The sequence below is a fragment of the Solea solea genome, chromosome 9 (genome assembly GCF_958295425.1).
Source record: "Solea solea chromosome 9, fSolSol10.1, whole genome shotgun sequence".
NCBI lineage: Eukaryota > Metazoa > Chordata > Actinopteri > Pleuronectiformes > Soleidae > Solea > Solea solea.
Window position 1 is genome coordinate 19,709,932 of NC_081142.1, and position 13,614 is coordinate 19,723,545.

Genomic DNA, 13,614 nt, shown 5'->3' on the forward strand with positions numbered 1-13,614 from the left:
CAACTACTACTGCTCCGACCACAACTACTACTGCTCCAACCACAACAACTACTGCACCAACCACTACTACTGCTCCAACCACAACTACTACTGCTCCGACCACAACTACTACTGCACCAACCACTACTACTGCTCCAACCACAACAACTACTGAACCAACCACAACTGCTCCGACCACAACTACTACTGCTCCAACCACAACAACTACTGCACCAACCACTACTACTGCTCCAACCACAACTATTAATGCACCAACCTCTACAACTACTGTTCCAACCACAACTACTGCACCAACCTCTATAACTACTGCTCCAACCACAACTACTGCACCAACCACTACAACTACTGCATCAACCTCTATAACTACTACTCCAACCACAACTACTGCACCAACCACTACAACTACTGTTCCGACCACAACTACTACTGCTCCAACCACAACAACTACTGCACCAACCACTACTACTGCTCCAACCACAACTACTACTGCACCAACCTCTACAACTACTGTTCCAACCACAACTACTACTGCTCCAACCACAACAACTGCACCACCCACTACAACTACTGCCCCAACCACAACTACTACTGCTACAACCACAACTACTGCACCAACCACTACAACTACTGCACCAACCACAACTACTACTGCTCCAACCACAACAACTACTGCACCATCCACTACTACTGCTCCAACCACAACTACTACTGCACTAACCACTACAACTACTGCTCCAACCACAACTACTACTGCTCCAACCACAACAACTACTGCACCAACCACAACTACTACTGCTCCGACCACAACTACTACTGCTCCAACCACAACAACTACTGGACCAACCACTACTACTGCTCCAACCACAACTACTACTGCACCAACCTCTACAACTACTGTTCCAACCACAACTACTACTGCTCCAACCACAACAACTACTGCACCAACCACAACTACTACTGCTCCGACCACAACTACTACTGCTCCAACCACAACAACTACTGGACCAACCACTACTACTGCTCCAACCACAACTACTACTGCACCAACCTCTACAACTACTGTTCCAACCACAACTACTACTGCTCCAACCACAACAACTACACCAACCTCTATAACTACTGTTCCAACCACAACTACTACTGCACCAACCACTACAACTACTGCCCCAACCACAACTACTACTGCACCAACCACTACAACTACTGCCCCAACCACAACTACTACTGCTCCAACCACAACAACTACTGCCCTGACCACAACTACTACTGCTCCAACCACAACTACTGCACCAACCACTACAACTACTGCCCCAACCACTACAACTACTGCTCCAACCACAACAACTACTGCACCATCCACTACTACTGCTCCAACCACAACTACTACTGCACTAACCACTACAACTACTGCTCCAACCACAACTACTACTGCTCCAACCACAACAACTACTGCACCAACCACAACTACTACTGCTCCGACCACAACTACTACTGCTCCAACCACAACAACTACTGGACCAACCACTACTACTGCTCCAACCACAACTACTACTGCACCAACCTCTACAACCACCTTTCTTTTGTGGTTGCAGAATTAATTGAGATGAACAAATAAATGCAGATGAGTCAAAATAGTGGACATTAACATAACCTGTGTAGGATATGGTTGTTTTGAACAGGTTGGGGAACTGTTTTTGTTGGCACATTAAACTGGTGAAATAAAAACAATTAAAAAATCTTAATCTGTTGCATCTTCTAATTTTCAACTAATAAAAGCAATACAAGTTTAAAAGCAACATCACACCCGGCGTGATATTCATGATACTCATGCCTATATGACCACATCACAGCCATTCAAAACATTAAAAAAAAGACCCATTGTTTGAGGATGCTGCAGTCCTATTCACAACATTTTAATAATAATCACCATCAATTTTTTAACCAACTGCAGTCTTTTAAAGTATGACATGTCACTTGATTTAGTTTGTAGTGGCCTAACTATGTACGCATCTGGTTTTTCAGGTTATATGAAAGGAGCCTCTCTCACCAAATTATAGTTACCAACCTCTTTAACTTAAGGGAGGAGCAATTCAAAATCCAAGCATAATGTGAGATCACAGAAAGAAAGAACTCTCTGTACCTGTACACCTCTCATCATGGAGAGAAGAATCTTTTGTTGGATAATTTTGCTTGGGTCTATTTGTCCATCTCCTCTACAAGGTCAGTATTCATGACACATTTTATAATTTTAAGTGATACTTTTATGGCTTTGGTTGTTTATATTTCATTAGATGCATTTTGAATCAGGACAGAGTATTTCCAGATACAAAGTACATGTGTTTTAATGCACTATACAGATGACTTACACTAATAATGCAACATCTTTTTGCCTGCGATGAAAGTTTCATTAAAAATGTATGATTGTTTTCTCATGACATAAAACAAGTAAAGTTCAATGTTATATATTAAAGCAATACAAACCACATTTGGACAAAGAGCATCAGAAAGCGTAAACTAGACAAAGTGCCTGCACACCTGTTGTTGCCCCCATAAAAAATGTCCTTGTGTCATGTGGTCAGTCATTTCTTTTTCTCAGAGCAATGTCAGGTGTGTGGTCACTTTTGTTCTTTAACTTAGCTTAGGACTAAGCTATCTGAAATTGAAGTTTTGACAAATATTTACAAGAATTTTCAATGATAAATGCTCCTCCAATCGCTCGAAAGCAGTGGCTCATAATTTACCATGGCAATTTATTCTGTGCGGTCCGGACCAGGCTTACCATAGTTCCTGCTGCTCAGTCCATTGAGTCAGCTGTCACTCTGAGCTCTGTAAATATTTATATTGGCCTGCTTGTGCATTAATTCACAATTATCTGCCAGGATTTGTCTCTGAACTTTATATGTATCAAGTCTTTCAAGAGTTTCTCACTTGGAGACAAATGTCTCATCCATTTCTGCATCAGTACATCTGTGATCGACCTCAGGGTCTACTTCAAAGAGACATGAATGTTCATTTACCAGGATAAGTTATACCTGGCTTAACTAAACAATGCCTTCTCATCCTTGTTTGATGTTCATTCAATGGATTAAACCAGGATGAAATGACAGTGGTATCACTGATAGAGCTATTTAAATGGGCTATATATTTGTTACCAAATTGTTAACATAATTAGACAAAAAATACAATTTACAAATACTGTCTCTCACTTCTCAACTCTGTCTCCAACTCCACCTACAACTACCATGACACCTCCAACTACAACCACAACTCCAGCTACAACCACAACAACTCCATCTACAACCACCACGACAACTCCAGCAACAACCACAACCATTCTAACCACAACTCCTTCTACAATAACCACAACTCCTTCCACAACAACCACAACAACTCCAATCCCAATCACAACTCCAGCCACAACCACAACAACTCCATCTACAACAACCACAACAACTCCACCCACAACCACAACTCCAGCTACAACCATAACAACTCCTTCCACAACAACCACGACATCTCCAACCACAACTCCAGCTACAACCACAACAACTCCATCTACAACCACCACGACAACTCCAGCCACAACCATGACCACTCCAGCCACAACCACGACACCTCTAACCACAACCACAACTCCAGCGACAACCACAACCATTCTAACCACAACTCCTTCTACAATAACCACAACAACTCCTTCCACAACAACCACAACAACTCCATCTACAACCACCACGACAACTCCAGCCACAACCATGACCACTCCAGCCACAACCACGACACCTCCAACCACAACCACAACCATAACTCCAGCGACAACCACAACCATTCTAACCACAACTCCTTCTACAATAACCACAACAACTCCTTCCACAACAACCACAACAACTCCAATCCCAATCACAACTCCAGCGACAACCACAACAACTCCATCTACAACAACCACAACAACTCCAGCCACAACCATGACCACTCCAGCCACAACCACGACACCTCCAACCACAACCACAACCATAACTCCAGCTACAACCACAACAACTCCATCTACAATAACCACAACAACTCCAATCCCAATCACAACTCCAGCCACAACCACAACAACTCCATCTACAACAACCACAACACCTCTACCCACAACCACAACTCCAGCTACAACCATAACAACTCCTTCCACAACAACCACGACAACTCCAACCACAACTCCTGCTACAACCACAACAACTACATCTACAACCACCACGACAACTCCAGCCACAACCACAACCATTCTAACCACAACAACTACTGCACCAATCATTACTACTGCTCCGACCACGACAACTACTGCTCCGACCACAACTACTACTGCACCAACCTCTACAACTACTGTTCCAACCACAACTACTACTGCTCCAACCACAACAACTACTGCTCCAACGACAACTACTACTGCTCCAACCACAACTACTGCTCCAACCACTACTACTGCTCCAATCACAACAACTACTGCACCAACCACAACTACTACTCCAACCACATCTAATACTGCTCCAACCACAACAACTACTGCACCAACCACTACTACTGCTCCAATCACAACTACTACTGCTCCAATCACAACTACTACTGCACCAACGACTACAACTATTGTTCCAACCACAGCAACATCTGCACCAACCTCTACAACTACTGCTCCGACCACAACTACTACTGCTCCAACCACAACAACTACTGCACCAACCACTACAACTACTGTTCCAACCACAACTACTATTGCTCCAACCACAACAACTGCACCAACCTTTACAACTACTGCTACGACCACAACTACTACTGCTCCAACCACAACAACTACTGCACCAACCACTACAAATACTGTTCCAGCCACAATTACTACTGCTCCAACCACAACTGCACCAACCACTACTACTACTGCTCCAACCACAACAACTACCGCACCAACCACTACAACTGCTCCAACCACAGCTACTACTGCTCCAACCACAACAACTACCGCACCAACCACTACAACTGCTCCAACCACAGCTACTACTGCTCCAACCACAACTACTAATCCAACCACAATAACTACTGCTCCAACCACAACAACTACTGCCCCAACCACTACTACTGCTCCAACCACAACTACTACTGCTGCTTCAACCACATCTACTACTGCACCAACCACTACAACTACTGTTCCAACCACAACTACTACTGCTCCAACCACCACAACAACTACTGCACCAACCACAACTACTACTGCTCCGACCACAACTACTACTGCTCCAACCACAACAACTACTGCACCAACCACTACTACTACTGATCCAACCACAACTACTGCACCAACCACAACTACTACTGCTCCAACCACAACTACTACTGCACCAACCACAACTACTACTGCTCCAACCACAACTACTACTGCACCAACCACTACAACTACTGTTCCAACCACTACTACTACTGCTCCAACCACAACAACTTCTGCACCAACCATAACTACTACTGCTACGACCACAACTACTACTGCTCCAACCACAACAACCACTGCACCAACCACTACTACTGCTCCAACCACAACTACTACTGCTCCAACCACAACTATTACTGCTCCAACCACAACTACTACTGCTCCAACCACAACTACTGCTCCAACCACAACTATTACTGCTCCAACCACAACTACTGCACCAACCACAACTACGACTGCTCCGACCACAACTACTACTGCTCCAACCACTACTACTGCTCCAACCACAACTTCTACTGCTCCAACCACAACTACTACTGCACCAACCACTACAACTACTGCCCCAACCACAACTACTACTGCTCCAACCACAACAACTGGACCAACCTCTATAACTACTGCTCCAACCACAACAACTACTGCCCCAACCACAACTACTACTGCTGCTCCAACCACAACTACTGCTCCAACCACTACAACTACACCAACCACAACTACTACTGCTCCGACCACAACTACTACTGCTCCAACCACAACAACTACTGCACCAACCACTACTACTGCTCCAACCACAACTACTACTGCATCAACCACTACAACTACTGTTCCAACCACAACTACTACTGCTCCGACCACAACTACTACTGCACCAACCACTACTACTGCTCCAACCACAACAACTACTGCACCAACCACTACAAATACTGTTCCAGCCACAATTACTACTGCTCCAACCACAACTGAACCAACCACTACTACTACTGCTCCAACCACAACAACTACCGCACCAACCACTACAACTGCTCCAACCACAGCTACTACTGCTCCAACCACAACAACTACTAATCCAACCACAATAACTACTGCCCCAACAACTACTACTGCTCCAACCACAACAACTACTGCCCCAACCACTACTACTGCTTCAACCACAACTACTACTGCTGCTCCAACCACATCTACTACTGCACCAACCACTACAACTACTGTTCCAACCACAACTACTACTGCTCCAACCACAACTACTGCACCAACCTCTATAACTACTGCTCCAACCACAACTACTGCACCAACCACTACAACTACTGCATCAACCTCTATAACTACTACTCCAACCACAACTACTGCACCAACCACTACAACTACTGTTCCGACCACAACTACTACTGCTCCAACCACAACAACTACTGCACCAACCACTACTACTGCTCCAACCACAACTACTACTGCACCAACCTCTACAACTACTGTTCCAACCACAACTACTACTGCTCCAACCACAACAACTACTGCACCATCCACTACTACTGCTCCAACCACAACTACTACTGCACTAACCACTACAACTACTGCTCCAACCACAACTACTACTGCTCCAACCACAACAACTACTGCACCAACCACAACTACTACTGCTCCGACCACAACTACTACTGCTCCAACCACAACAACTACTGGACCAACCACTACTACTGCTCCAACCACAACTACTACTGCACCAACCTCTACAACTACTGTTCCAACCACAACTACTACTGCTCCAACCACAACAACTACTGCACCAACCACAACTACTACTGCTCCGACCACAACTACTACTGCTCCAACCACAACAACTACTGGACCAACCACTACTACTGCTCCAACCACAACTACTACTGCACCAACCTCTACAACTACTGTTCCAACCACAACTACTACTGCTCCAACCACAACAACTACACCAACCTCTATAACTACTGTTCCAACCACAACTACTACTGCACCAACCACTACAACTACTGAACCAACCACAACTGCTCCAACCACAACTACTACTGCTCCAACCACAACTACTGCACCAACCACTACTACTGCTCCAACCACAACAACTACTGCACCAACCACTACAAATACTGTTCCAGCCACAATTACTACTGCTCCAACCACAACTGCACCAACCACTACTACTACTGCTCCAACCACAACAACTACCGCACCAACCACTACAACTGCTCCAACCACAATAACTACTGCCCCAACAACTACTACTGCTCCAACCACAACAACTACTGCCCCAACCACTACTACTGCTTCAACCACAACTACTACTGCTGCTCCAACCACATCTACTACTGCACCAACCACTACAACTACTGTTCCAACCACAACTACTACTGCTCCAACCACAACTACTGCACCAACCTCTATAACTACTGCTCCAACCACAACTACTGCACCAACCACTACAACTACTGCATCAACCTCTATAACTACTACTCCAACCACAACTACTGCAACAACCACTACAACTACTGTTCCGACCACAACTACTACTGCTCCAACCACAACAACTACTGCACCAACCACTACTACTGCTCCAACCACAACTACTACTGCACCAACCTCTACAACTACTGTTCCAACCACAACTACTACTGCTCCAACCACAACAACTGCACCACCCACTACAACTACTGCCCCAACCACAACTACTACTGCTACAACCACAACTACTGCACCAACCACTACAACTACTGCACCAACCACAACTACTACTGCTCCAACCACAACAACTACTGCACCATCCACTACTACTGCTCCAACCACAACTACTACTGCACTAACCACTACAACTACTGCTCCAACCACAACTACTACTGCTCCAACCACAACAACTACTGCACCAACCACAACTACTACTGCTCCGACCACAACTACTACTGCTCCAACCACAACAACTACTGGACCAACCACTACTACTGCTCCAACCACAACTACTACTGCACCAACCTCTACAACTACTGTTCCAACCACAACTACTACTGCTCCAACCACAACAACTACTGCACCAACCACAACTACTACTGCTCCGACCACAACTACTACTGCTCCAACCACAACAACTACTGGACCAACCACTACTACTGCTCCAACCACAACTACTACTGCACCAACCTCTACAACTACTGTTCCAACCACAACTACTACTGCTCCAACCACAACAACTACACCAACCTCTATAACTACTGTTCCAACCACAACTACTACTGCACCAACCACTACAACTACTGCCCCAACCACAACTACTACTGCACCAACCACTACAACTACTGCCCCAACCACAACTACTACTGCTCCAACCACAACAACTACTGCACCAACCACTACAACTACTGCCCTGACCACAACTACTACTGCTCCAACCACAACTACTGCACCAACCACTACAACTACTGCCCCAACCACTACAACTACTGCTCCAACCACAACAACTACTGCACCATCCACTACTACTGCTCCAACCACAACTACTACTGCACTAACCACTACAACTACTGCTCCAACCACAACTACTACTGCTCCAACCACAACAACTACTGCACCAACCACAACTACTACTGCTCCGACCACAACTACTACTGCTCCAACCACAACAACTACTGGACCAACCACTACTACTGCTCCAACCACAACTACTACTGCACCAACCTCTACAACTACTGTTCCAACCACAACTACTACTGCTCCAACCACAACAACTACTGCACCAACCACAACTACTACTGCTCCGACCACAACTACTACTGCTCCAACCACAACAACTACTGGACCAACCACTACTACTGCTCCAACCACAACTACTTCTGCACCAACCTCTACAACTACTGTTCCAACCACAACTACTACTGCTCCAACCACAACAACTACACCAACCTCTATAACTACTGTTCCAACCACAACTACTACTGCACCAACCACTACAACTACTGCCCCAACCACAACTACTACTGCACCAACCACTACAACTACTGCCCCAACCACAACTACTACTGCTCCAACCACAACAACTACTGTTCCAACCACAACTACTACTGCTCCAACCACAACAACTTCTGCACCAACCATAACTACTACTGCTACGACCACAACTACTACTGCTCCAACCACAACAACCACTGCACCAACCACTACTACTGCTCCAACCACAACTACTACTGCTCCAACCACAACTACTGCTCCAACCACAACTACTACTGCTCCAACCACAACTACTACTGCTCCAACCACAACTACTGCACCAACCACTACAACTACTGCCCCAACCACTACAACTACTGCTCCAACCACAACAACTACTGCACCAACCACTACAACTACTGCTCCAACCACAACTACTGCACCAAGCACTACTACTGCTCCAACCACAACTATTACTGCTCCAACCACAACTACTGCACCAACCACAACTACGACTGCTACGACCACAACTACTACTGCTCCAACCACTACTACAGCTCCAACCACAACTTCTACTGCTCTAACCACAACTACTACTGCACCAACCACTACAACTACTGCCCCAACCACAACTACTACTGCTCCAACCACAACAACTGTACCAACCTCTATAACTACTGCTCCAACCACAACAACTACTGCCCCAACCACAACTACTACTGCTGCTCCAACCACAACTACTGCTCCAACCACTACAACTACACCAACCACAACTACTACTGCTCCGACCACAACTACTACTGCTCCAACCACAACAACTACTGCACCAACCACTACTACTGCTCCAACCACAACTACTACTGCTCCGACCACAACTACTACTGCACCAACCACTACTACTGCTCCAACCACAACAACTACTGAACCAACCACAACTGCTCCGACCACAACTACTACTGCTCCAACCACAACAACTACTGCACCAACCACTACTACTGCTCCAACCACAACTATTAATGCACCAACCTCTACAACTACTGTTCCAACCACAACTACTGCACCAACCTCTATAACTACTGCTCCAACCACAACTACTGCACCAACCACTACAACTACTGCATCAACCTCTATAACTACTACTCCAACCACAACTACTGCACCAACCACTACAACTACTGTTCCGACCACAACTACTACTGCTCCAACCACAACAACTACTGCACCAACCACTACTACTGCTCCAACCACAACTACTACTGCACCAACCTCTACAACTACTGTTCCAACCACAACTACTACTGCTCCAACCACAACAACTGCACCACCCACTACAACTACTGCCCCAACCACAACTACTACTGCTACAACCACAACTACTGCACCAACCACTACAACTACTGCACCAACCACAACTACTACTGCTCCAACCACAACAACTACTGCACCATCCACTACTACTGCTCCAACCACAACTACTACTGCACTAACCACTACAACTACTGCTCCAACCACAACTACTACTGCTCCAACCACAACAACTACTGCACCAACCACAACTACTACTGCTCCGACCACAACTACTACTGCTCCAACCACAACAACTACTGGACCAACCACTACTACTGCTCCAACCACAACTACTACTGCACCAACCTCTACAACTACTGTTCCAACCACAACTACTACTGCTCCAACCACAACAACTACTGCACCAACCACAACTACTACTGCTCCGACCACAACTACTACTGCTCCAACCACAACAACTACTGGACCAACCACTACTACTGCTCCAACCACAACTACTACTGCACCAACCTCTACAACTACTGTTCCAACCACAACTACTACTGCTCCAACCACAACAACTACACCAACCTCTATAACTACTGTTCCAACCACAACTACTACTGCACCAACCACTACAACTACTGCCCCAACCACAACTACTACTGCACCAACCACTACAACTACTGCCCCAACCACAACTACTACTGCTCCAACCACAACAACTACTGCCCTGACCACAACTACTACTGCTCCAACCACAACTACTGCACCAACCACTACAACTACTGCCCCAACCACTACAACTACTGCTCCAACCACAACAACTACTGCACCATCCACTACTACTGCTCCAACCACAACTACTACTGCACTAACCACTACAACTACTGCTCCAACCACAACTACTACTGCTCCAACCACAACAACTACTGCACCAACCACAACTACTACTGCTCCGACCACAACTACTACTGCTCCAACCACAACAACTACTGGACCAACCACTACTACTGCTCCAACCACAACTACTACTGCACCAACCTCTACAACTACTGTTCCAACCACAACTACTACTGCTCCAACCACAACAACTACTGCACCAACCACAACTACTACTGCTCCGACCACAACTACTACTGCTCCAACCACAACAACTACTGGACCAACCACTACTACTGCTCCAACCACAACTACTACTGCACCAACCTCTACAACTACTGTTCCAACCACAACTACTACTGCTCCAACCACAACAACTACACCAACCTCTATAACTACTGTTCCAACCACAACTACTACTGCACCAACCACTACAACTACTGCCCCAACCACAACTACTACTGCACCAACCACTACAACTACTGCCCCAACCACAACTACTACTGCTCCAACCACAACAACTACTGCACCAACCACTACAACTACTGTTCTGACCACAACTACTACTGCTCCAACCACAACAACTACTGCACCAACCACTACTACTGCTCCAACCACAACTACTACTGCACCACCCACTACAACTACTGCCCCAACCACAACTACTACTGCTCCAACCACAACTACTGCTCCAACCACTACAACTACTGCACCAACCACAACTACTACTGCTCCAACCACAACAACTACTGCACCATCCACTACTACTGCTCCAACCACAACTACTACTGCACTAACCACTACAACTTCTGCTCCAACCACAACTACTACTGCTCCAACCACAACAACTACTGCACCAACCACAACTACTACTGCTCCGACCACAACTACTACTGCTCCAACCACAACAACTACTGGACCAACCACTACTACTGCTCCAACCACAACTACTACTGCACCAACCTCTACAACTACTGTTCCAACCACAACTACTACTGCTCCAACCACAACAACTACTGCACCAACCACAACTACTACTGCTCCGACCACAACTACTACTGCTCCAACCACAACAACTACTGGACCAACCACTACTACTGCTCCAACCACAACTACTACTGCACCAACCTCTACAACTACTGTTCCAACCACAACTACTACTGCTCCAACCTCTATAACTACTGTTCCAACCACAACTACTACTGCACCAACCACTACAACTACTGCCCCAACCACAACTACTACTGCACCAACCACTACAACTACTGCCCCAACCACAACTACTACTGCTCCAACCACAACAACTACTGCACCAACCACTACAACTACTGTTCTGACCACAACTACTACTGCTCCAACCACAACAACTACTGCACCAACCACTACTACTGCTCCAACCACAACTACTACTGCACCAACCTCTACAACTACTGTTCCAACCACAACTACTACTGCTCCAACCACAACAACTGCACCACCCACTACAACTACTGCCCAAACCACAACTACTACTGCTCCAACCACAACTACTGCACCAACCACTACAACTACTGCACCAACCACAACTACTACTGCTCCAACCACAACTACTGCACCATCCACTACTACTTCTCCAACCACAACTACTACTGCACTAACCACTACAACTACTGCTCCAACCACAACTACTACTGCTCCAACCACAACAACTACTGCACCAACCACAACTACTACTGCTCCAACCACAACAACTACTGCACCATCCACTACTACTTCTCCAACCACAACTTCTACTGCACTAACCGCTACAACTACTGCTCCAACCACAACTACTACTGCTCCAACCTCTACAACTACTGTTCCAACCACAACTACTACTGCTCCAACCACAACAACTACTGCACCAACCACAATAACTACTGCCCCAACAACTACTACTGCTCCAACCACAACAACTACTGGACCAACCACTACTACTGCTCCAACCACAACTACTACTGCACCAACCTCTACAACTACTGTTCCAACCACAACTACTACTGCTCCAACCACAACAACTACTGCACCAACCACTACTACTGCTCCAACCACAACTACTACTGCACCAACCTCTACAACTACTGTTCCAACCACAACTACTACTGCTCCAACCACAACAACTGCACCACCCACTACAACTACTGCCCCAACCACAACCGCTACTGCTCCAACCACAACTACTGCACCAACCACTACAACTACTGCACCAACCACAACTACTACTGCTCCAACCACAACAACTACTGCACCATCCA

The 13,614-nt window shown here is 46.2% G+C and overlaps 1 protein-coding gene across 1 annotated transcript; it reads left to right on the forward strand.

Moving 5' to 3' along the window:
* Positions 1-2,000: 2,000 nt before the first annotated feature.
* Positions 2,001-4,610, forward strand: LOC131465700 (GATA zinc finger domain-containing protein 14-like). The gene is made up of 3 exons (XM_058638566.1): positions 2,001-2,022; positions 2,121-2,220; positions 3,274-4,610. Exons 1-3 carry the CDS (start codon positions 2,001-2,003, stop codon positions 4,517-4,519), a joined length of 1,368 nt encoding a protein of 455 aa, XP_058494549.1. The 3' UTR covers positions 4,520-4,610.
* Positions 4,611-13,614: the final 9,004 nt, after the last annotated feature.

Excerpts from the sequence above, each read along its gene's own strand:
- LOC131465700 (XM_058638566.1), top strand. The coding sequence starts at position 2,001 with ATGTACGCATCTGGTTTTTCAG. Across the intron at positions 2,023-2,120 it reads GTACGCATCTGGTTTTTCAG|AAAGAAAGAACTCTCTGTAC; the intron begins GTTATATGAAAG and ends GTGAGATCACAG. Across the intron at positions 2,221-3,273 it reads TTGTCCATCTCCTCTACAAG|CTACAACCACAACAACTCCA; the intron begins GTCAGTATTCAT and ends CCACAACTCCAG.